This window comes from Sceloporus undulatus, chromosome 4 (genome assembly GCF_019175285.1).
Source record: "Sceloporus undulatus isolate JIND9_A2432 ecotype Alabama chromosome 4, SceUnd_v1.1, whole genome shotgun sequence".
Lineage (NCBI taxonomy): Eukaryota > Metazoa > Chordata > Lepidosauria > Squamata > Phrynosomatidae > Sceloporus > Sceloporus undulatus.
This window is the reverse complement of record NC_056525.1, coordinates 178,170,968-178,197,832: the sequence shown is the minus strand read 5'-3', so window position 1 is coordinate 178,197,832 and position 26,865 is coordinate 178,170,968. Positions and strand designations below refer to the sequence as shown.

The following is a 26,865-nucleotide window of genomic DNA, read 5'->3' as shown; positions in this document are numbered from 1 at the left end:
TCTAGTTGACAGTTTTAGTTGATGTTACATATGAATTACTATGCATGATGAATTATGGAATTGACTTTGTATGGAAATATTTTGTTAATGTAATTTATTTTCATTCTACAGTACTGTTATTTCTCAAATTATGTGTCTTATTTCACTTTAGTTCACCAATTCATCTTTCTACATTTACTTTGTAATGATTCTCTCTAGCTAATTCTTTCACTTCATTATGCCTAGGTACTGCAAGGGTCTCACATCAGGGATGAGCCTACATGAATTTGCTGAAATTCTTAAGCAAAATCGGGTGAGTTAAGGTTGAACTTCTATCCTTAACTCTCAAAGTTTCTTGCTTTCATGGGTTTTAAGTTATTCGTGTAAGATAAAATAGGTTGGCCTACTTGTACAATTTTTAATAAGTGACCAGTGCTTTAAGGAATTGTATAGTTAAAGTCTTTACTGGGACTTGTAGAAAGTACTGTGTAGTCACTTCTGAATATATTGCTCACTAAAAGTGGGAATTACCACTCACTTTGAAAATGGAATCTGCACAGTAGAATACATGTCACAATTTTATATTTTTTAGAAATTTTGTCAGCATTTTGTTTTGTTTTATTTTTTTAAAGATGCTTGCAGGAATCATATTTGGGGAACATAACAAAGCTTTTTATGACCAACAGAACTGAATTCAGCCTGCCACATGAAGTCTAACCTGTCCGGTACTTGGCAGACCTTCAGTTACTGTACTTCCAGCCAGGGAACAAATTCAGGAAACTCACTGAACTGCCATATGTGAGTCACTGGCCATATATTGTGCAGTCCTACATTAAAATTAATGATTTCCCTCTAAGCTTTGTTGGAATGGTAATTTCTTTACATGAAGAAATCAGATGCTTAATTAATAATAATTAATTTGTTTTATTTTTTTATTCCTACCATTTTGACAAATGCTCAAAGATTTTGTCAGGCAGTTGATAAAAGTCATGTTTTAAAATGCAACTATTTCAAGGTAGCTTAGAAGCATTTATTTATAAATCTTACAAGTATAACTTAAAACCTGAAATTGCAAGAACTTCTGTCTAAATCCTCCCTTTAACTTGCCCATTTTGCTTAAGCATTGTAACGCATGTCCACTTGCTTTAACTACTTGCAGTCTCAAGGCATAGTGCTGAACAAATAAGGGAAATGGTCCATAGAATCATAGAGTTGGAAGAGACCACAAGGGCCATCCAGTCCAACCCCCCGCCATGCAAGAAATCTCAGTCAAAGCATACCTGACAGATGGCCATCCAGCCTCTGCTTGAAGACCTCCAAGGAGGGAGACTCCACCACACTCTGAGGGAGTGTGTTCCACTGTCGAACAACCCTTACAAGAAGTTCCTCCTGATGTTGAGGTGGAATCTCTTTTCCTGTTGCTTGCATCCATTGTTCCTGGTCCTAGTCTCTGGAGCAACAGAAAACAAGCTTGCTTCCTCCTCATTATGGCGTCCCTTTAGTCCTGGCACTTGCTATGGAAGTGGGGGTGCTGTTAGCTCTACAGAACACAAGTTGGATTTACTTTTACATACATGCAATTGAACTGATGGAAACAGAGTTCCCTATCTTTTCCTTCTAGCAAACTCACCATCCCTCTGAAATACCAGGGTTAGGGGGTACCAGCTGAATGGGATGGTCAGAGGTTCCAAAAATTGGAATTAGGTGGTGGAGTCTCCTTCTTTCGAGGTTCTCAAGTAGAGGCTGGATGGTATCTGTTGGGAGTGCTTTGATTGTGTATTCCGTCATAGCGGGGTTGAACTGGATGGCTCTTGTGGTCTCTTCTAATACGATTCCATGAACTTGGTGAGGAGAACTTTTCAGTTAGCAAAAGCCAAATTCTGAATCTAACATATTGTGATGCTTGCTAATCCAGTGTTCTTGCTCAGACATTAAGTATCTGGGTAATTTACTCATATCATACATTCTTTAAAACCATAAACATAGGGTTTGGAAACTTCTGTTTTTGTCTTGCAGTACCTAACACATCTTGTCAAACTCATTCACATTGTATATTATGTTGATTAGAATTAAGCATCCTTTAATCTCATAGTAATCTCATTAAAATGGGATGTGGTTAAGATGCCAATTCTGACGATCGAAAGATTGGAAGGTTGGCAGTTGGAGGCCTGAGTGCTGCATGATGGGGTGAGCTCCTGACATTAGTCCCAGCTGCCGCTAACCTAGCACTTGGAAAGCATGCAAATGCAAGTAGATAAATAGGTACCACTTCACAGTGTGAAGGTAATAGTGTTCAGTGTAGTCATGCTGGCCACATAACCACCGGTGTAGTTCTCAGACAATACTGGCTCTTCGGCTTAGAAATGGCGCCGCCAAAAAGCGCCATCCCCTACAGTCAGTTGCGACTAGACATTCATGTCAAGGGACTACTTTTACCTTTTAATCTCATAGTGTCAGTAGATACTTAATTCATATTACTTAATGTTTATGTAGTGCGAGGGAATATTTGAAAGTCTCATCAATTAATTTCACATATGCTCAGAAATACAGGTTAAATAATTTGTCTAAAAAGACTGATCTTATATTAAAGGGAATGGTGCATAATATTAGAATCTTTGTGAAAAGTACATAAAATACTATTGATAAGTTATTAATTTCATATTTTTCCCCCTTAAAAGCATTCTTGGACTCTGAAAAGAAGCTCTTTTCTCATCGAATATTATCAAGGGATGAATGTATTGATCCATGTTCTAAAACTGGGAATCTTAGGTATGTATTGGGAGATTAATGTTTCTTGTGAAATAGTTGACAGGATATTACTGGGGGTGGAGGGAATGAAAAATAAAAATAAAACAAGAATATAGTACATACGTCCTTAAGTCTTTGCATGGAAATATATCTCAATGCTTTTTTATTCTAAAGAAATCCCATCTTGTTTGTTAATTAAGCATCCTGGTTTATTCTGTTCTGTCTTCAGTTTAGTATTCCTCTGTTTTGATTTGTCAGTGGGTGTTTAATGTTCAGGTTTAGTTATGTTCTTGGTAAATTTGATATGTTTATCTGTGGAATTAAAACTAAAGGGGTTGGTTTTATTAAATTTTGCTTTTGATATATATTATCACCTTTTTTGATTCTGAAAAGTTTCAGGCAAAACTGTTACTAGTTATTATGAAGATATAGATGGCATGGTAGTTGCATCACAAAAACAAACAAATAATGTGAAAATTATTGTAAAGGAGTAATTTAAAATATATTTACATCTTTACCAAGTAATGCCTGTATATAGTCACCTATTTTGTGGACTCCCTTTTCTGTTTCTAGAAATTTATTTCCTTGTGGAGATTCCATGGTTTGTATTATTGATGACAGAGAGGATGTCTGGAAATTTGCACCTAATTTGATAACTGTGAAGAAGTATGTATACTTTCAGGGTACAGGCGATATCAATGCACCACCTGGATCAAAGGAAGCCCAAATGAGAAAGAAAGGTAAGTGTATGTGTTAAATATAAATAGATGTGTGTGTGTGATTTCCTCATTTAGAAGGTAATTTGTCTATTCCATGAGTATCTTTCTCTATTTTTTTAAATTAATCCCCAACAGTTTTTGAAAACAATAAAATGTGGAATGTAGGTTTATAATTTGTCCTGTCATCTGTCTAGCAAATGTGACTGTTGTTTATTTTCCAGAATGTCTAGAGATTACACAACTCCTTGGTGGATCTATACATTGCATTTATATTACTAAATGGCATTTGAGGGTTCTTATTATGTGATATTCAGGCAATTTGTACAGTTATCCTTTACCTTCAACCACATAGCAAAGGATAAGCATATATTTAAGAGAACTGACATATATCTTGATAATAAATGCCAAGAAATGTTGACTGCAGAATCAAAATAAAATACAGTTTCTTTTAAGAAAATTGTTAGTTGGAAAAAAATAATTTTAAGTTGAAACCGCCTCTTATTTCCTAGGTCTAGTTGTTACCGTATATACTTGTGTGCAAGTTGACTTCATGTATAAGTCGAGGGAAGATTTCAGGGTCAAAATCCTGGATTTTGATATGACCCATGGATAAGTCTAGGGTAAAACTTAGGGGGCTATAAGGAAGGATGGAAAGGGGGAAATACCACTTGCACCCCTCTTTCGTGGCCAGCCACGAGGAGGACTCGGAGGACAACGAGAAGGACTCCTCAGGTGCAGGCGGAACCTGAGGCTATGCCAGGTCCCAGCTCTGCTCTCCCAGCCCCAGTGGATTTGACTCATCCAGACCCTAGCTCTGTGAGATCTCCTCCAGTGGAGCCTGGGGCTCAGCAGCCCAGCCTTGCCTCAGTAGAAGTGCCAGACTTGGGGGACATAGAGCAGCAGAGCATTGAAGTTCCTATCTTTAGCCAGAGGAGATCAGAAAGGGTGTGCCTTCAGTGTTCCAAGAGACTTGCTGAGAAACGCTCATTAAGCAATCAGCAGCTGTGATAAGGGAGCTAGATGTAAGACATCTGGCAGATGCTGAGCTCTCTTTGTCAGAGTGTATTGGTTCTCATTAGTGAATGCTGCTTGATCTGATTCCTGGCTTCCTAGATCTTTGACTGCCTTTGAGTCCTTGACCTCAGACCGGACACTTTGACCAATCCTCTGGCACTCTTGACCTCAAACGGACTGGTAGTATTGCTCTCTGTAATCCTGAACTTTGGACTGGCTTGTGGCTTACTGTATATATTCATGTATAAGTCTAGAAATTTTAGTTAAAAAATTGATCCAAAAAACCTCAGTAGACTTATCAATGGGCCAATATAGGTACTTTAACTCTTATTTTAAAAAAAGGAACCCTCCCCTGGTGCAAGGCAACATTGTAGTCACCAGCCCCCTTCTATTCTCTCATCCATCCAGCCTTTATTTTGAGCACAGTTATGCCTGCTAGAATTGTGTAAGTTCTTTGATATTGTTTTCTTTTGCATCATCCTTTAGATACTTAGTTACATGCCCCTAGATTTTATCCTCGACTTATCCACAGGTCATATTAAAATCCATAATTTTGGCCCTAAAACTTGCCCTCGACGTCTACATGAGGTCGGCTTATAGTCGAGTATATACTGTATTCTATTGGACATCATTTGGCATTGTTGAGGAACTGCTTCTTGGCAGTTCAGTGTGGTTTTCTTTTGGCGAGCAGGCTCTTATCATGTTGACAGCATTCCTGGACACCCTCCTTCTCCTTCTCTGGACCTCTCCCAATTGATTCCCAGGTGCTAGAGGAGAGGTTTTAACATTGGATTGAGAAAGGAAGCAAGTGGATTTAAATGGAGAGTTGTTTCCATAGGAAGTCAGGTCTTGCAAAAGGGACCAGGGAGAGAAGGAAGTGGATTTAAATGGAGAGGATTTCCATAGGAAGTAAAGGCTTGCAAAAGGGACCAGGGAAAGAAACAAGTGCATTTAAATGGAGAGGTTTCTCCATAGGAAGCCAGGGCTTGCAAAACGGAGCAAGAGAGAAGCAAGTGGATCTAAATGGAGAGGTTTCTCCATAGGAAGCCAGGGATTGCAAAACAGAGCAAGAGAGAAGCAAGTGTTTTTAGATGGGGCGTTTTTCTGCAAGGAAGCAAAGGCTTGCAAACGGTCTGGAGGGGGAAGGAATTGCTGTTCAATGGAGATTGGGGTATCAGGCTTGTTTGCTTGCTTTAGGACCTTTCTTAGAACTACTGATGTATTGATCCTTATATAAATCTACCCCTAATTTTGGGGAATAAATTTCTCAACGTATAGTCGAATAGATACAGTAGTTACAGCCAGAGTAGACCCAGTGAAGCAATGGGAAATCTATACATTAGAATTTATATAAGTTTCATTCAGTCAGGGAGTTTTTTCTAATTGGGATCAACAATTTAATTCTGTCTTATATTTCAGGGAGTGTAAATAAGTTTCACCCCTCCCCAGAAGCATATAGTGAGCAGCATACTCAACTATGTTCCTCCTATATACATTATCAAAATTTATTACATATAGAATGCTATATATTGGGAAAGCGTATTTCTGTAAATTCCAATATAAATAAGCAAAGCAGCTTTTATTATGTGAAAAGCAGTCAATTTACATTAATAAAATCAAATCAAAACTGGCATACAGGACCCTCACCCAGCAAATTGCTTGTATACTTATCTTCTTTATTTTTTTTTCTTCCTCTTCCATACCAATCAGTTATTCTTTCTTCACCATTCCCTGTGGTGATTTTGTTGCTTATTCATAGGCTCCTGGTTGTTTTGCATTGCATACTAAGCTATCAGGTGCACCATTCTCTTTGTGGTTTCTCTGCCACTTTATCATTATTATTTGGTATTCTCTGAAGCTACTGACATAAATAAATATAAGTATTAAGTCTGTTTAACTCTCAGGGGATAAGATATACACTTATTTATTTGTTCAAAACATTTTAGCTGTCTTCTACAGATTACAAAATAATCAATTTTCCTATATGTATTTAACACAGCAAATCATTCCTCAAAGTTAAGTGAGACATCTGATCCAGTAGCAGTAACAAAAGACTCGGAAGAAGTAAAGAATGTTGGAAATACAGAAGAACAAAGCAATGGTATTAGAAAAACTACAAAGGAAATAAATGGCAACAACTCTATCAGGAGTGAGACCTCATCCTGGGATTTAAATTCTAATGACAAAGTTAAAGATTCTGTAAATGTTACTGATCATCTAACAGATGTTACCAGTGCAAGTGATCTGATGATTGCCAAGGACTCTCTTGTGTCTTCAGACCAGGATAAAAGGATAGTTACAGGCAAGCAGCAGACTTCAAACAAGGCAACAAATTATTTGGACTTTGAATTATCTAGTGATAGTGAAAGTGACAGTGGGTTGGATGCTAGGAAATCATCTTCTTCTTCTGCCACAGATAGCGAAAATGAAGGGAAAAGAAGCTGGAGAAAATCGAAGCGGCCTGTACAGGAAGAAAGTATAGTGCTTCTTGGAACTGATACTAATGTGGAAAAAGATGGACAGGAAAACCATTCTGGTGACACTATATCCTCACCTAGCAGCAATCCTCATACCAAGCCATTTGATCTAGAAGTGCATGAAGAGAGTGAACAAGATAGCCTTTGTAGTCTAGGAAATGGATGTTCGGACAAGAAGGAGGCTGAGACAGAGTCTCAAAATAGTGAGCAATCTGGGATAACTGTGGGAGAATCATTAGATCAAAGCATGGAAGAAGATGATGATGATGATACAGACCAGGATGACCATTTGATATATCTTGAAGAGATTCTTGTGCGGGTGCACACAGATTACTATTCAAAATATGATAAATATGTAAGGAAAGAAACTGATGAAATTCCAGATATAAGAAAAATAGTGCCAGAACTGAAACAAAAAGTGTTGTCAGGTGTTACCATTTTATTTAGTGGACTGTACCCAACAAATTATCCTATAGAAAATACACGAGAACATTATCATGCTACTGCACTTGGTGCTAAGATTGCAAAAAACCTAGTACTAAATGAAGATGACCCTAATAGGACAACTCATCTTATTGCAGCAAGAGCTGGTAAGTATAATACATAATGGATCCAAACAAACCATATGTAATAACCATAAATGTAAATCGTGTGTCTGTGTGAATAGGTTGGAGTGGGAAATGGTGGCACTGAAGACCAATTTTTGCTCCTGCAGGAAGTTTCATAATGGCATTTTTAGCTGCAGCCAAAAATTGTAACAACCTCATTTCTGATTGCAATTTCTGACTGGGATGGGGAGGGGTCTTAATGTTAGTCTACCACTCCTGCCTGCCTCTAGGAGTGCTGTGGGTGAAGTTTGAGGAGGAAAATGCCTGGGTTTTTTGTTTGTTTGTTTGTTTTTGTTTTGTTTTTTAAAATTAAAACCAGGTTTGGGTGGTCCAGAAGCTTTTAGCTGGTTGGGGAAAATGTAGCTAGGGTAAAATAAGTTTCAGAGGACCTAACCTCAGCAATTTCCATTCCTGAAATAAGTAATCATCTGAAGCTTCCAGCAATGCAAGAAGCTTTCAGAACCGCCGTTCAAATACGTTTGAGCACAAAATTTCTTAAGTAAATTCCAATATTTGATAAAAGCCTACATTCTGAGAGGTGATAGAGGTCCACTCTGGAAGCTTTACTCTTTTAGTCCAAGTTGTATCTGGAAAAGTCCAGGTAATTTATCTGAATATTTGTTGACCCTATCAGTGAAAAATATTTGTCTACAGGTACTAAAGAATTGTGCTACTTTTACAACTGGAATTTATTTGTAAAACATTTAAGTGAAGCTCAAAATCTTAGTTATTTCTATTACCAAGACTTGTTGATTCGCTTTTAAGGGGTTTCTGTTAGCATTGAGGAGGTAGCCCAGGTACATTTAGAAACATCCACAGTGGATTGGAATTCATTTTGTTTAACTATCTTCTTTAGCTGCACTGAAATCGTGCCTTGAAAAGGTATTGTCATGCATGCATGTCCCTTGAGTTTTCCACATTTTTTGTGCTAAAACCTGGAATGAAATGGATTTAATTGGCATTATTAGCACTTGATATCCACAAGATACTCAGCACTGTGATGATGGGGGGGGAAATTTTTGCAGTCCTATGAGCTGGTACTGTTTCTAATAAACTGCATCCATAAATTGATCTATTACAAAAAAAAAAAAGCTTTTCTGTTACAAACACTTACGTTCAGTTGTTTATACAGGTACAGAAAAAGTCCGGCAAGGTCAGAGCTGTAAAAATCTCCATATTGTAAATCCAGATTGGTTGTGGAGCTGCTTAGAGCGTTGGGACAAAGTAGAAGAACAACTGTTTCCTTTGAAGGATGATTACCTTAAAACACAAAGGTAAAAAGTAATGCTTTAACCCAGCAAGCCAACTCTTGTGCAGAGCCATCTTGTTCATTCTTTACAGTGGGCCCTTGGTATCTGCAGGGGATCTGTTCTGGACCTCCCCCCCCCCCCCCTGCAGATACTAAAATGTGTGACTGCACCACCATTGGGGACAATGGGACTTTCACTGGATGCATCCTCCTTCCCTCCCTGCTTTTACCTGAGGCGGTGGGCGGCAAGGTACCTCCACCGCTTCCTTCCACTCCTTCTCCTCCTCCGCCACTGCTGCAGCTTCTTTTCACCCAGTGGTGATCCCACCCTGGTGCAGGGGGTGGGACTTCTGGGGAAATGGCATGTGAGTGGGGGAAGCACCACGCAGGCCACAGGAATGGCTGCTCACTGCCCACCCGGAGACCTGCAAGGAGTGCCTGTAAGGGGTCCCCATCCAGGGATGCCACTGGTTTTTTTTTGGGGGGGGGGGTTGTTTGTTTGTTTTTTTATTTATATACCGCAATTCCAAAGATCATAGCGGTGAACAGCAAGTAAGCTAATTAGCAAGTAAGCTAATTTGCCCCCAACAGTCTGGGTACTCATTTTAGCGACCTTGGAAGGATGCAAGCCTGAGTCGAGATTGGGCCCTTTTGCTGGTCTTGAACTCGCAACCTTGTGGTTTTGAGTGAATGGCTGCAGTACAGGCATTTAACCACTGCACCACCAGGGCTCCCATCTGTTCCTTCCTCCTTTGCCCTCTTCTTCCTTTCTCCTCGTCTTCCTACTCCGCGGCTTCTTCCTGCCTCCTCCTGCCTCTTCTTTTCTTTTCCTGCTTCCTCCGTCCTCTTATTCCCACTCCTTCCTCCTCCATGGCTCCTTCCTTCCTCCTCCTGTCTCTTCCATCCCCCCTCATGGGCTGGCCATCCCCGGCCATGCCCAGATGTTCAAAGCCATGTATGGCAAGTCCACGGATATGGAGGGCCCACTGTATTTGGCTTGAATAATCTGTGACTGTATTTATAACTTAATCCTTGCCATTCAAAAGAAGTAGTAGAGAAATAAATAATAAAACTTTTATTTCTGTCCTGCTTTTTGTTGAGACAATCAAAGCGACGTGCAAAGATTTAAATGCCTCAGTATGAAGCACAACTAAATGATACAGTACAATAGAATTTATAGGAATAAAGTTCCGTTTTCTTCCCATGGGTTTCATTTTTTAAAAAATTCGTTGTAAAATACGATATAGTAATTCTTCAAGAAAATCCTCAGTAAAAATAGAATCATATTGGCATCTCCTTTCAAGATTTGCCCTGAGAAAAGCAGGATGACTGCTCCTTCAGGACTATTGCTGTAAAGGACTCAGGCCAGCAAAGTTGATCCACTGATGGTATGACTTCTAACAGCAGAACTGTGTGGTGGACAATCTGTCCTTCCACTACAGCCCCCAACCCCGTGCATCCTCAAAACCTAGTCTAGAGGTTAAGTAACAATCATCCTTTCATTGAAGAATCTGTGTATTAGATTACATTGTATTTGTAATGTCGAAGGAATTATTCTTCAGAACAAGCCCTGAACTCATTTCAGAACTGGAGATTTGGGTTGTTATATTTTTTTTAAATTGCTTTGATCTCATTTAATGCACATTACAGATTTTTTTATACAACCCAGTTTAAAACCTGATGAATAATATTCAATTTTTGTAAAAAAAATAATTGGGATTCCACACTGAGCTATAAAAGTATCTTTGGAGAAATGGCTAGCATTTGAAATAAAGATTAATGCGTAACTAGCTAGGCAGGAGTATGCACTTTGGTCTGAACAGTAGTTAATTATGTGATTTTAAATCTTATTGGTAAGAATCTATAACAATGCTATATATATTAGTAACAGGGTTTGTTAAAAATTATGCTAATAAAAGTTATAGTATAAAAATGTCTAAACACGGAACTGTAATGAAATGTTTCCATTGAATTCAGTTCAGTGGAAACTTCAGCTTCGATTGGAAGATAACTTTTCAAAATAGAATGTTACCTTCACCCTTTTTCGCATATCCCCCACCTTTTTTTAAGCATTGTGTGGTTGTGTGTGACAGAGAGTTTTGGTGTTTCTTTATCCATGGAATAATTGTGTTTTTCCATTTGCAGACATTAAGGAGAAAACCAAATTCTGTTTTAAAAAAATATGGAAAAGTGAAATATTAATCTTGTGGTGAAAAACTCAATAATAAATATATTGTTTCCAAATCTAAAGTAAATTATGTACACGGCTATGTTTCAGATCAGCTTATTTACATAAGCAGTTGCTGATCTACAATTAAAAGTTTAATCCAAATAGATGTCATTTACATTTTTTAAAGTATGTTGAGGCTGGCTGCTAATCTAATGAATATTTTAAATATTTTATCTAACAGAGAGAACAGTCCTGCCATGTTTCCAGATATACACAGTGCTTTCCAAACTGCCCTTTTTCATCCAACTCCGATTCATCCAAAGTGTCAGCCTGGTCCTGAAGTTCGGCTTTATGATCCCAACACTGGAAAACTAATTAGGAAGGGCTCTCAGAATTCCAGTCAGTCTATGAATATTCAAGGACCATCTCCCTCTCTTGGTCTACCAGTCCATGGCGAACATTCCTTGTTCAGGTATATCAATAATATAGCTCACAAACAATCTTAAAGTTTTGTGTGGGGTTATGATGTGAACAAACTTGGAAAGAAATAACTCCAATAATATTTTCCCCCTCTTGCCATGGGTAGTACAAAACGTGAAATGTTATTTTTGAATCCTTATGTGTATTAAATCTTTCACAATAGCTGACTTACAGAAAACTTGAGAAAGCAATTGTTCCACTTTCTGCTCCTCTAGTGCACATAAGTCTGCAATACCAAGTTGAAATAAATGACAGTAATGCACTGCACTTTTTGTTGTTGTTTTTGCATCAGAATAAAATTCAGCAAGCAATGGTCATTTTGATTATCTTCATCTTGAATCTTACAATTAAAAAGACAACTTGTTTTATTTCAAGTCAGTTTTCTGAATTATGTTTTAATATGTATTTTAAGTGCTTACTGTAAATTTGGTTTTTATTTTGCCTAGATTTAACAGAATTACAATTTTGTACTATCTATTTTTATTTTAAGGTACACAACCACCACTGTATTTCTAAAAGTACTACACAGGGCAACCTACTTAGCTGCCCAGAAGTGAAATTACAGAACTAGTGTAAGAAGGCAGATAAGTCTGGAAACTTCAATTAGTTCAAAATATGGCAGCCAGGTTAGTCACCGGAACAGCGAGAAGTGACCACATAACTCCTACTTTAAAATCTCTTCACTGGCTGCCTATCAGTTTCCGGGCACAGTACAAGGTGTTCGTTTTGACCTATAAAGCCCTTCATGTCTTGGGTCCAACCTATTTGCGGGATCGCCTTCTTCCATACAATCCACCTCACACACTCAGGTCCTCTGGGAAAAACCTATTACAACCAACTAAGATTAGGTTAGCAACAGTTACCCAGAGGACATTTTCATCTGCCACTCCCAAACTATGGAATGGCTTGTCAGAAGACATACGAAACATTAATAATCTTGACATCTTTAAGAAGGCTGTCAAGATGGATCTCTTCCCACTCCCACTGGATCTCATGAATGCTGATCATCATGTAAAACACCCCAAACGACCCATCTCTCTACTGTTTGTTGTTTAACTGTCTGATTGTTTTAATTGGTAGTTTTATGGTATGGTGGGAAGGAGAGAATAATGGGATAATTATAATGGGATATATTTTACAATTGTATGATGTATTTTATACTGTATTTTGTTCTGACTGTAAGCATCCTCGGTCCAGTGGCAGAGGCGGGGTAAAAATAAAAAATTATTATTATTATTATTATTATTATTATTATTATTATTTAAACTTTTACTGGCCTACACAGATTTTTTTCCCTTAGCAAGAACTGTATCCAGTCTTGTTCATACTAGATTATCCTACCTGATGATATACAGTATGTACGTTCTGTATATATAGTGTGTTGTGTTACATTAGTTTTCAAATAAGTGCTCTCACATAATCTTACCTCCCTGCCCCCAGACCTCTGAGTTTTTACTAATGCCAGAGACATATTCAGATAACTATTGATTTTCAAATGTGCACACACTCATTCATGTATATATGGGTATACTTTTATTTATTTATTTTTTATTATTATTGTATGCTGCCTTTCCCCCAGAAGGGACCCAAGGCAGCTCACAGATAAAAACATTTTAAAAAATTAAAACAGTTAAAAAATTTGTGAGAGATTATTTCATCTCCACCTTAAACTGCAATCAGAAGTCAGCTCTGTGTGTTTTTCTCCTTGGTGTCTTTTGTTCTAACATTATACCTGAGAATGATCTATGTAAAACTCAAAATATTGCACAACATAGTGTAAGGTATAACTCCGAGGCAGTGATTCTGAACTTTGGGTTTTCCAGGTGTTTTTGACTTCAGCTCCCAGAATCCATTATGCTGGCATAGGCTTCTGAGAGCTGAGGTGCAAAAAAACAAACAAACAAAAAAACACCTTGAGGATCAAAGGTTGAGAACCCCTGCCCTAAGGTAAGCATTAGTTTTTATTTATTTTTTTAACTATCTTTTTGCTTCTTTAACTTTCATAGGTCTTAGACAGCACCATTACACTCTTATATCTGTGCCTTATAGAATCCAGCACAAAAGGATGACCCATTCACCACTTGAACAAAACCCTATTGTGATGCTAATCCCTTAATTGACTCAGTTGTTATGTATTGGATCAGGAGAAGAGGGAGCATAAATGTAGGCGGGAAGTAGCTAAAGGCAACTTTAAAATACAAAGAATTTATCTGATTTCAGCAGTGATGTAGTATTGTCTATTTCCACTGTAGATAGAACTAAGCACTTATAGGCAGTGTAAATGACAAACTGAAAAAGCAGAATAACTCTTTTTATTTGCCTAGTATAAACACTAATATGAACTATTTGTCCTGCCAGGAGTCTTCAGCAAAGAAAGGCTTCAAATCTTTATGTCCAACATGCTTGTTTCACACACTTAACATCTTCTTATCAGTCTTCCATTTTCTTCCTGTAAAATGCAGTTTTTAAGTGGCTTAACAATGGTAATTGATACTTGCTTAATAATTGTATACTATACTATTCACACATAGTTAATGGAGTTAGTCTGTCATATTATACTACAAGGCCAGCACACAAATAATAATAATGTGCCTATAGTCATAGCTTTGGCTTTCTGGTTGCTCAGACAGAGAAGAGTGTGTAGTTTTAAAAGTGCTTGTGTCAGCAGTGCAGTAGTCTAAACCACAGTTCTTCAAAATGTGCAGTGTTAACAGGCTCTGTTTCAGAGACATCAGAACTTCCATAAAGTGCAAGAATAAAAAAATCCTACAGCAAGAGCTCTCAAATCCCTTTACACTTTTTCTTTCCCAGCCCAGTAGAGGAATCTCTCAGGAACTTGAAAGGCTGATGATGCATTCTATTCACTTCCATCACATCTGATACAGAATGTATTATTTCAATCTCACAGTGAGAGGTACCTGTGGTAGTTTCTGAAGGTTAGACAATATGAATAAAATCCTAACTAGCTTTCAGTAGTTGTCGCTAGTCAAACTGGGAATTGGAGCAGAGAAAAGAGAATTGTTATTCGCTGCCAGTGGTTGACATTGTCAGACTGTATGTGTTAGTATTACGATGACCTGTGGCATCATCCATGCTTTGTTCATTACTGGGATACCAAATTGATGGCATCCAGTCATCTGGTAAGCTACCAAAGTCTGCCATTGCATAGGAGTTCCAGATCTGGTGAGCATTGTAGGCAAGGATAAAGATTTAGAAAATAAGATTTTGCCCACTATATGATACCTTCCTGTTTCTTTTAAAATCCTGTGCTAGTGCACCCCCAGCCTTGTGATCAGTGGGAATTGCACATCTAGAGATCTTGTTGCTGAAGAAGGAAAATCAGTAGCTGGGGGAGGAGGTTCCAGTTCTTGATGGTTTTGGTGTAAATTGATCCAGTATTGTGTTTGTACTTGTGGGAGGGGGAGAAGCAATGAGAAGGTAAAAGTAAGTAAGTCTCTGGTTAATTTTGAGCAGCCTCTCAGTTGGCTGTCTCTTTATAGAAGGAAGTTTGTGGGACAAATGTCTTGTCCCCATCTTCCAATTTTTCTACTTAGGGTGCGCAATGTGTGTATCCCAAGCATAGAAAGAGCAGAACTAGGCCTAGGGGGGATCCTTTCTAATTCTTTATCTGGACCACATAGATGTTTGATGGAAAGGAAAGAAGGAGCATCCTGTTAATTTCTGTTAAGCCTTGAAGGTGCAATGTCAGTAGAGTGGTTTTAATTGTTTATTCATGTAATTTTTAATCTTAACGTGTTTAATTCTTATTAGGGGGGATATTATGTATATATTATTGTATTTTTTAATATACTGTACGCTGCTTTGATTGTTTTCACAAAAAGCAGGATATAAATAAAAGTTTTATTTATTTTTTATTTTAGGGTGAGAAGGAATTATGCTTGGACATAAATTCTGGGAGCCTTGTCCCAACCTTCTGAAAGCATCGTCTAAGATGTCTTTAACTGTAGTGTATTACTTTCCATTGAAAGTAATGCAGACTGATGAACATTTTGAATTTACATTTGTTGTAGGCCCAAAGTTACTGAACCAGCAAGTTTATCTGCAGACTAAAAGTTGCCTCTGTTCTTGGAACTTATATAATGAGTTGTTTGCATTCTTTATTATGAACAGGAAGACAAAGCTCAATCATCTCCCTCATAGAAATCATTAAACAATAACAACCACACTCACTGAAGTGCTTGCTATGGCCAGCAAACATCTAACTAATAAAACTGCAAAATTCAAGGCCAAGAGTTTATTTTCATTATTTATTTGACTGTGATTAGTTCTCTGTACATACATTTTCTGTGGGTTCTTTCAACCATTATAAGAAATGGGGTAATCTACATTCACTGCTCTATAAAATGAATAATTTCCAAAGCTGTCACCAGTCATGCATTTGAGTTGTATTGGTGAATCCCCTTATCTAGCATCAGTGGCAGCGCAATTTATTGCTGACTAAATAAATACTTAATGGGTGCAGAATTTTGCAGAAAGCACAAACAGAATAAGCACCCAGGCAGTAATAATAGTTTTTTGGAAAGGATATGCTTACCTGTAGGATTTTGTAAATCTTCAGCGTTAAACTAGAACTGTATTTGTTTAGTGGACGTGGCACTCTGGAAGAAGAATTTTCTTATCTAGCAGAATAGTACTTTCAGGAATTTTTGGGGAACATGGTTATATTATTATCCAAAATATAAAACTGGGTCTAATGTTTCTTTAAAAATCCATTTAATTTAATTTAATTATTTATTTAATTATATTATGCTGTTCTGATGGTGTAGAAAAACTGTATTTTAATGACCAATAACTTCTCCTGTAGACTGAAAAAGATTCTATTCAGATGCAGATCATGCATAATTATGATCATCTCATGGGATGATCAGTAATATCCAGGTGTAGTTACCTAGAAGCAAAACACTTAAACATACACATAGCCCTTTAGATGATCCTATGAGAAACTTTTGTTCTGAGTTGTCAAGTTATTAATATGTGTCTGCCAAAGTTGGACAGTTCCCAAACTTTTATTTCAATGTAGTTGTTTTCCTTGATGTAACAAATGGTGCTAGAAGGAATCAAGATCATGAGTGAGTCATTTCTACTTGATAGTTCTCTGGTATTGCCTTTTGAATTCTCTGAAATGGGGGACAAGGCAATCCAGATAGCAACATGATTAATGGGGCACATTTTTCCAATGTAATAGTTTTGAAATAGGTCTGTGCCCTACGCTAAATCTGACATTCTCCTCAGTTCCACCCCTAACATTTTTGTAATATAGAGCTTCTGAAATGTTTCAGAGTTGTTCAACCGCATCAGCAGTTTTTTGATGAAGAGGGGATGCCACCAAGTGAGACTGAAGAACCTGGCCCTTCCAAACGGAAACGCCAGGCAAGTATGTCTGAGACAATGCCACTGTACACCCTGTGTAAAGAGGATTTAGAAAGTATGGATAAAGAGGTGAGTTAAATTGACCATGTATTATGATCCAGGGTATTATTGAGTAATATGTTCTGATGCCAAATTTTTAGTATAATAGAAGAGGTCACATGATAAGAAGTGAGGGTTAAGGTAAAAGATGAGGTATTTACTGTCAAGTGAATACTGTAAAGTATTCAGTGCTACATCTGGGAATTTAACTTTTCTGAGCTGTGATTGTTTTTGTTGTTGTTGTTTTGCTGTTGTCACTTCTTAGCAAAATGTATATTAATTGTCACTAAAATGATGTGAGAAATCCATGTATAAACTACCAAGTGTTGTACACAGGACAAGTGTGGATGAAAGGTTATAAACTCGAAAATTGAAATTGCATTTCTCATATTTAAACACTTTCCCACCCAGTATGTTTCAGCAAATAGGCCAGCCATGTCAATATAATCACATGTGTTTTTAGTTTGTAATAATGGTTACTAGTTTGCACAGAGACGCTAAAAAAAATGTGGGTAAATGTAAAGACAAGAAATGTATTGTTATAATTCCATTTTGTATATGGGTTCTAATTGTGCTAAAATATGGATGATACAGCTATACCTCTAAGTTAATGGGGTATAATGGATTCCAGAGGCAAAAAAGGGGTAGGGATAAAGTTCCTACACCACCCCAAAAAAATGGTTTCAATAGCTTTCAGGAAACTTGTAATTCAAAATTAACCATATGCATGTGTGAAATGAATCAGTCAGGTCATGTAAGCCTAGTAAAAGAAAACATTAAACCTTCTGTCAATCACTTGAAGGCTCGACTCAGGCTTGCATCCTTCCGAGGTCGCTAAAATGACTACCCAGACTGTTGGGGGCAAATTAGCTTACTTGCTAATTAGCTTACTTGCTGTTCACCGCTATGATCTTTGGAATAGCGGTATATAAATAAAACATATTATTATTATTATTATTATTATTATTATTATTATTATTCCAAAATGCATGGAAATCTGCCTTATCTTTTTCTTTCATCATATAGCACCTCACTGTGGAAATCTAAATGAGCAAAATTCTAACAGCCTTTTGTTGAATGACTCTGTTAAATAACTTGGAGGACAGAATAGAGCGCTGAGAGAGCTCACAGGCCAATAGCCCTCAGTACCACCTTCTGGATTCACCCCTCCATGAAGGAATGAAGCCATTGTAAAACAATGCCAAGTCCCTACCCAGAGAGATTACCTATAATGATACCGTGGTTGATGATATCAAAAGCTGCTGAGAGATCCAGCAGAGCTAATGAGAACACTACCCCTGTCTAGCCTAACGCCATCTATGAAGACAACCAAAGCCATCTCTGTCACATAACCTGGCTTAAAATTGAAATGGATTTAGATAAGCCACCTCTTTCAGAAAACCCTGAAGCTGGGAGGCTACCACTTGTTCCAGAACCTTTTCTTTAAAAAATGGAATGTTGGGGATTGGCCAATAATTATCCAGAATAGTGGGATCCAAGGAAGGGCTTTTTTACTACTGGTTTTATAATAGCCTCCTTCAAGCCAGTTGGAACTATCCACTCCCCTTCCAGCTTTTTAAATAAGATATAAAGGACAGGAATCTTAACACACATGTGGTGGTTCTCATCTCATCAACAATCCACATCCTTGGGTTGGACAGACTGAAAAGTATCCATTGCCACTGGACAAGCAGGCACCAACATTACATTAACTGGATCTGCGTCAATTACAGCGTTCAACTCAAAGTGGATCTGAGTGACATCTAGTGTTACCGTGGGAGGATTTTCTTTTCCACTGATTGGAAAGGAACCCACTTCTAGCCATGTGTGCTCAAAGGCCTTTATAAAAAGAAGCTTAATTCCCAAAAGTTTTGTTAACAGAGGTATACCTGTGGTTGTCACATTTTCTCCTATTTTTTTCTTCTTCAAACATTATGTCCAAGATATTTTTCAAAATGATTCTTAACATTGCCATAATATTTCATATTGCATTTGGGTGTATTCAAATTAGTAGTGTTCAAACATTCAGTGATTAGTGGAATATGCACTTTCCCACAATATAAATGATTATATAAAAGGTTTTGCATCAGGGTTTTTTTTCAAAGAATGTATTTATGAAATGCCATGTTTATCACTTTCATCAATTTTATAGATTAGTTCTAGAAAATATTGCAGGATGTTTGATAATATTTTCATCTGAAGTCTTATAGTAGACTGTTTTTTTGGTCTTCATCTGTGCCTCTGTTTTTGCTTGTTTGGATGCCTTTACTGAATGTATACCATTTGCTACAGCACTGCCTGGCATGCTAAATGTTGATCATTTTTGTAGCACACTATAATCAGTATGACTGTATGAAATCCTTTAATAGATTTGGGAATCAGTTGTCATGTGTCTCAAAGTAGTATTGAGCTGGAAGCCTAAAATTCATCTCCACATAGTAAGCATTTATAACTCATTTAAGAGCACATAGTATATATTTTATCATATGTCACTTAATTTCTCAAACTGCTTTTTCTCCATAAGCAAAGCAGCCAATAAAATCAATATATATATATTGGACTCAAATCTTACACTACAGGAACAATTAAAAATAAAACCCAAGGATTCACCAAGATATAAACAGAAAAGAAATCCAGTGCCACACACACCATAGTTCAAGCAGTAGCCTTATCAAGTATGTCCTTCAGATCCTTCCAGTCTTGTTACTGGATGTCAGCTAGAAGTAATACTTTAATATTTGTATAATATAGGAAAGCAGTTTTCCTTTTTTGTTATTTTAACTAACATTGATTTTGTTCCACATGTGTCTGTGTATGTATGTTACTCAAAACTGGTTATTTTGAGAATAATACTTTATTGTATTTGCTCTACTCAGCTTTTATTTTTTTGGTATGAATTGCAGGTCTTGCATAGGCAATTATGATGCAGTCTGTGTAAGCATTTTTTAAATAAATAGCTTGGGGCTAGATTCCCCCACTGCTGTAGTGGAACTTCTAAGAAGCCTATAATCTGAAGATGAATTTCTCACCAAACAACCACAGTTAACAATGGAATAAAAATTCCCCACAAATGGTCATATGTGCAAACCTTTACGTACTTTATAAGAATGCATTAATTCTAATACCAGTGATCAAGAGCACTGCTTCAGCTATTTTTGTGTGTACAGCTGAAAAGTGCTGGAAACTTGAGTATTTGTTGATCTCCTCCTGGTCTATCAGTTGGAAACAGAATGGATCACAGTTTCCATGGCTGGTGGTCCAAAATAAGTATAGCAATGTTCTGGGGAAGAATATCTGCCATTTATTACAGCTTATCTCATTCTTGCAGTGCTCTGATGGTTAGCTTTAGAGTGTAGGAGGTTGTCGTAATACATTTCTGAAGATGGACTGTAGCAGGAATAACTGAAGAAAAATGGAAGGAAAAGGTTATATACTTTATAGAGACCTCATAAAGATTGTTTTATAACTGTATCCCACAAAGATAAAAATCATCTTACTACTTTTAGTCCTTTCCGTGGCATTAAAAAAAAAGAACATATACTAATGTTTGACCATCTCCCTCTGGAGAAGAGAAGAAATATAAGTTTGACTTGAAATGAATTGTCTGCGCTTCTACTGCAGGAATAGAGGCCTTGTATTACCACTCATCTGGGTGGGGGTTAAGGAGGGTGAGAGGACACAAAACTGTTTGGTTTCACTATTCCCACCTTCTTGTCAAATTTGACCTTCTATATTTTATAGCTTTACAAAGGTCAATCTTGAGATTGATTTTGGGTCCCAAATCTGGGTATTTTACTGTGCTGGTGTAATGTGAGGGGAGTGGTCTGAAGAGCAGGAAAGAAAACTTTTTCCTAAAACATCACAGAATAATAGTGAGAAGTTACTTTCATTTCAGAGTCTGCCTCTAATTCCTCCCTCTAGAATACTTACTTACTATAAGGTGTTCAGGGTTTTAATCACTCAATTCTACCATTCTTCTTTGTGATCTCTGTGACTCAAACCAATGAGTTATTTGCACTTGTGTAGTGCATTGTTTGAACCCTTTTAGAGCTATTATACATGCTTTTTGGCAGTAATCCTACCCACAATCCAGTCACCTTAGCCACATGCTTCCTACCTAGACCCTCAGTTCATTTTCATCCACCGTGTGATCAGCATCGAATCCTAGTTTGGGAGAAAGGAGGGATATAAATCCAAAATTGGATTTTTGGACTGTCTCTCTGGATCTTGCAGTTTGGCTTGGTGATTCTCCAGTTTATTCCTTCAGATTTATTCTTGGCTTCTGATCTCCTATTTTGATTTAGCCTGCTCTCAGTCACTTTTTTGGTTTGGTGATTTGGTTCATTGAACCCAATTATAGCTTATGACTGATTTTAAAAATGCACCACATGTGATGGTAAGATGGAATGGGCCCTTGAAATGTCTACTGTGTCTTGGTGAGGGTCACAGTGTTGGGTCTTGCATTCATTGTAAAACATCCACCTCTCAGGTACATACGAACTGATTCCAGACTGAAGGTTTTGCTGCCTGAGCAGACTGTCAAACTTCACCTTCCAGTTTGGAGTCTGTCCCACCTCACTTGACCTCTGCCCTGACTACCACTGGTTCTTCAGTGAGTGTAGCAGTTAAAAGGTCCTTGCTTAATTCTGGGAGCTGGCTGGACGTATATCAGGATGCTACTTCTCCACCAGTTTTGGCTTCTGTGTCTCTTTCAAAGAATCCTTCATGCCACCAACATCTATCAATACCAAGCTTTGTCTGGACGTTCCCTTGAATTTGGGCCATTCACCTCTGCCACTGAGCATAAGGCAGACAAAGAGATAAAAGCAGGCTGATGATGAACCCCAATGTTCCTTGCGGTCTACTATTCCAGCTGCTTCAGAATGGCTCCACAGCCAACATTGCCTTAAATAGCATCAGAGGTACAAGACTTAATACTGATCTCTGTGGATTTTCCTCATTCCTCTCCAAGGCCCAAGAAATAGCCAAGACCTTCCTCCCTTGAATCATTGCAGATTGTGCAAGTGCATATTGGGTCTGTTTCAGAAGGAGAGATAGTTGGCTCTCCTTCTGCTCATCATTACCAGTTGTTAACTCATTCCACCTACTCCTGTTCACATTAAAGGGCTAAATCACTTCTGTGTTGTTGATATCAACATGATTCCACTGATCTTCAGTATGAATGAGACTCTGAGCACAGGAGCTGGAGTATATATGACCAGGATGGGTCTCAAAGATGCTCTTCATATTATAGATACCATTGCTCTCCATAAAAGGATGTGAGTTACAGTGAACTCAAGAAAGAGTGGCATGTCTCCCATGGTTCTTATCCCACTCATCACTGCTACGATATCCCTCACTGTTATCACAGCCCTTCTTACTACTAAGACAGTAATCACAAGAAATCACCATCTCACTTGCATCCAGTAAGTGCTGCTGGTTCCTCCTCAGGTCAAGTCACCAGGTAAAAAAACAGCTCTATCAGCTCCAGTTTTTCTTCCCTCTTACATCTGAGCATTCTGAGTCAGATCCATCATTGATCTCATCATATATGCCTACCATGCATTCTGCCTAGAGCGTTGGGTGAACATGACTCTGTGACCCCTACGGATGATGTCTGTCCCTTTGCAGAGCAAATCCTTTGCATGGGACAAGCTCTAGATCTTCAAGTCGGACATCAAGAAGTTGTTTATTACTGTTTCCAGAGTAATGTGCTTGCTTCAGTTTCACTTCTTCTATCTCTCTTCAAAATTGCTCTCAAGTCCTGGGCTGCCCCATCCATGATTCTATCCACATTGAAAAAAATGAATGGAATGTACTGGATGTCACACTCTGATTTGGATTGGCTTTTGTACTAGTCCCCACAGAAGAAGAATGACACTCCCTCTGATGATACTCCCCCTGATAAAGAAGGCAGGAAACTTGGCAGCATGGTCCAAAAGTGCTACTCCTGATCTGCTCTCTGTTTCAGGATTGGTAACCATGAGGCATGTTAACGCATGAGGCATGGTAACTATGGGGGCTTAACAATACACCTCTGGGAAAACATGATCTCCTGCTTTCTGGCCACACCTCGTGAGGACAAATGTCTGGCTAATTCTCTACAATCCAAAACCTATTCTTTAACCACTCAACAGGTAAAGTCTGCCTGTCATGTAGCCAATAATATACTGCTCAGACTCAATCAAGGGCTTGTTCACCATGGAGATGGATAACCAGCTGGAATTTACTCATGAGATGTGTACCATGACTCACAAATTTGGATTACCATTTCAAACCCAGCAGTCATTGTATTCCTGTTTCAGCTCTACCAGAAAACCATCAGGTCTCAGGAGTTCCTTTAGCCCAGCAATATACTGACAGTCTTCCACCTATATCCTCCCATAAAGCTTCTATAGCTATGTACCATCAGTTCCACAAGAAAAGGTCCCAGCTTTGTTTGAATAGTCTTTCCCCCGCATCCTTTACTTAGGCTTTATCTGAATATCTATATAATTGATGTAAGCTTGATGAATTCTCATAATTCTTAATTCTGGAAACAGACAAAGAGAATAGATTCCAGTTAGTAGTACCATCTTATTCATCTTCAGATGTTGTTTTTTTTCATATGCTGAGAATTTGTGCATGGAGACTATAAGAAGCAATGCAGCACAAGCAAAAGGACATCTTTTATTTATAAATAGATTCACTTCAAGAAGGTTAATAGTCTCGCTTAGTTATTTTTGTACTTGCATTTCAAGTGGTTAAAGTACTAGAAGAACACATTGGGCGCCAGCATGTCTTGCAAATAGTTTACAAAGTCCTGGTTCATTTGTGCACCCATCAACATTACAGCTGTCTCTCTTGGTGGCAAATGCTTTTGCAGTATCATTTATTCAGTAAAAAACAGAAAATATAGAACTTTACAGTTGATCATAGTTTGTATTATCTTCCACTGCAGGTACGCACTGTTTAGATTTTTTTTAATTGGTCTGTGACAGTGTTAAAATACTTGGGTGCGTAACTCTTATCCAAAATGCTAGGGACCAGAGGTGTTTCAAAGTTGGAATTTCTTTGGCTCTTAGAAAGAAGTAACGTGGTACATATCTATACTGTATTTGCAAGGCTGGACAGAGATGCAAGGCTAGAAAGAGGGGTGGGAATCCAAGCATAATTTCTGGTGGAGATCCATGCCTCCCCTGATTTCACAGGTCTTCACATATCTCTCCAGCCTCATGTCTCCCACATCTCTATCCAGCCTGGCAGATACAGTATGTACTATGCTACTTATATTACAATATAGCCAAAATATTCTAAAATCAAAGCCTCTAAGTGTCATGCTGGCACGCAAACAATTTTGCATTTTGTGGAACCTTTTGGATAAGGAATAGGTGGTGTGCGGCATCATGTCATGAGGGGGCGGAGTCACGGCATCGAGCATGCGACCGCTCACTGTGACTCCGCCCACAGGCAGGCACTTTGTACCAGGCCAAACTGAATATTTAGAGTACTCAGCATATGTATATCCACCCTAGTCAAAATGGCTACGGTGAAACTATTGTACTTTGGACATGTCATGAGAGGACATAGCTCCTTAGAAAAGATTGTAATGCTCAGTAGAATTGAAGACAGTGGAGGAGGAGTGGATAGACAAACTTGCCATGAATTTGCAAGACCTGAGCAGGGCTGTTAATAACATTTTCTCTTGGAGGTCTCTCATTCATAGGATCACCCTAAGTTGAAGTTAGTTTGATGGGACATAACATTGCTTCAGCTAAATCATCTCCATTAGGTAGCCATTTATCATCCTTTTTTGAAGCTGTCTAGAGAAGGAGACCATACTACCTCTCTTGGCAATTGGTTCCATTGGTGAACTGCTCTTACTGCCAAGACATTCCTTCTAATGTTCAATTAAAATCTATTCTCCTGTAATTTCAGACCATTAGACCTGGTTCTTCCCTCTGGGACAGCAGAGAACAGGTCTGCACCCTCCTCTCTATGTCAGCCCTTCAGATAGTTAAAGAGTGAAGTCATGTATTAAGATTTTGTACCATTTGTATTACCTTGTATTATTTTATTGTTGTAATCCCGCCTTGATCTTTGGAGAGATGGGAAATATAAATATATTATTATTATTATTATTATTATTATTATTATTATTATTTCACCCCTCAGTCTTCTCTTCATCAAGCTTAACATGACCAGCTCCTTATCATGTTTTGTTCTCTATACCTCTTATCCTTGTCTTTCTCTTAACCAGCTCCAACTTGTCTATTGTCTTAAAATATGGCACCCAGAACTGAATCACTCTTCCAGATGAGGCCTTATCAGTGTAGAATATAGGTGGACTATTACTTCACTCCACTTGGAAACTATGCTTCTCTTAATGCAGGCTAAAATAGCATTTGCCTTCTTTGTTGCAGCATTACATTGCTGATTCATTTTCCTCTTATCATCAACGATAATCCCAAGGACATTTTCACATGCAGTATAGTGGACCCTTTGTATTGGTGAGCTGACGATGTGTGCAGTACATTGAATGCACACCACCACCACTGAATAATATGGAGTGCAGCTGCCTGCATCTGGGGTTGGGGCTGGAATTGAACCCTATGAATGGGAAGGATCAGTTGTATAGTGGACCCTTGATATATGCTTGGGTTTGGTTCCAAGATCTCCCATGAATAACAAAATCCATAGTCCCATTAAATATAATGTTATAGCAAAATGGTGTGCTTTGTAAAAAAAATGGAAAATCAGGGTTTGATATTGGAAATTTATATATTTTTTTAACATTTTCAAACCATGGATGCTTGAATCTGTGTATAAAAAATCCGTATATAAGAAGGGCCGACTGTACTGCTGAGCCATGTATTCTCCCATCCTATGCTGTGAATTTGGGTTTTGTGGCTTAAATGTAGAATTTTGCATTTGTTTCTGTTGAATTTCAATTTACTGATTTCTGCTCAATTTTCTAGTTTCTCTAGCCCCTTTTGAATTCTGTTCCTATCTTCCAGCATGTTACCTACCCCTCCCAGTTTTCTGCTACCTGCAAACTTAATAAGGATTCATTCCACCCTGTCATCTAGGACATTGATAAAAATGAAGAGTTATGGCCCTAGTACAGAACCCTGAGGCACTCCACTTGAGACCTCCCAGTCTGAAGCACAGCCATTGTTGACAACTCTTTGAGCATAGTTTTACAAGTAATTATGGATGGGAAATATATGAAAATTGGGAAACATTGAAAAAGACCATGGCGGTTTACAGACCGCACCCCCCTAACCCTAGTACGTATTGAATACGTACAAGATGGCGGCGCCCTGTTCATACGGGCGCCGCCATCTTTACGTACTGGACGCACAGCGTCCAGACGTGTCGCGCCGCTTGTGACGTAGCGAGTGCGCCCCTCCATTTTGGAGCTTCTTTTTTCGGTCCGCGCGGGAGTCGGGCCGTCTGAAGGCTCCGGCTCCCCCGCGGACCTACTGGCGGCGGCGGCGGCAGACCGCCGCAAAGCGGCGGTCTGTACCCCGCCCAAGTTATATTAAACAACAAACTGAAGGAGGAAGTGAGGAGGAGTATATTTAAAGAATGGAAAGACAGATCACCAAGGAAGAGTACAGATGTGTAGCCCAAGGTTGCACTAATAGTACAGTGGACCCTTGTTGTATGCTGGGGTTTGGTTCCAAGACCCCCCATGTATAGCAAAATCTGTGTATGCTCAAGTCCCATTAAATATAATGACATAGCAAAATGATGTCCTTTATAAAAAATGGAAAATCACAGTTTGATATTTGAAATTTATACTTTTTAAAAAATATTTTCAAACCGTGGATGCTTGAATCCGTGTATAAAAAGGGCCAACTGTAAAAAGAAAGCTAAAGCTTAGGATGAGCTGAGACTGGCTAGGCAAACAAGGAGCAACAAAAAGGGGTTTTAAGGTACATTCGAGGCAAGAGAATGACCAAGGAGATAGGGGGGCTGTTCAGTAAGGATGGTAAAATGCTAGCAG

General features: G+C 38.3%; 1 protein-coding gene across 2 annotated transcripts in view; it reads left to right on the top strand.

The window, feature by feature from the left end:
• Positions 1–26,865, top strand: part of CTDP1 (CTD phosphatase subunit 1) — a 77,253-nt gene that overhangs the window by 22,937 nt on the left and 27,451 nt on the right. The window contains exons 6-11 of one of the 2 annotated variants that reach the window (XM_042462889.1): positions 2,658–2,748; positions 3,301–3,467; positions 6,460–7,527; positions 8,678–8,819; positions 11,206–11,436; positions 16,745–16,835. In XM_042462889.1, coding sequence (XP_042318823.1) covers positions 2,658–2,748; positions 3,301–3,467; positions 6,460–7,527; positions 8,678–8,819; positions 11,206–11,436; positions 16,745–16,835 — 1,790 coding nt within the window. Of the gene's footprint in view, positions 1–2,657; positions 2,749–3,300; positions 3,468–6,459; positions 7,528–8,677; positions 8,820–11,205; positions 11,437–16,744; positions 16,905–26,865 lie in introns of both variants that reach the window. The other variant, XM_042462888.1, reaches the window with a different exon arrangement.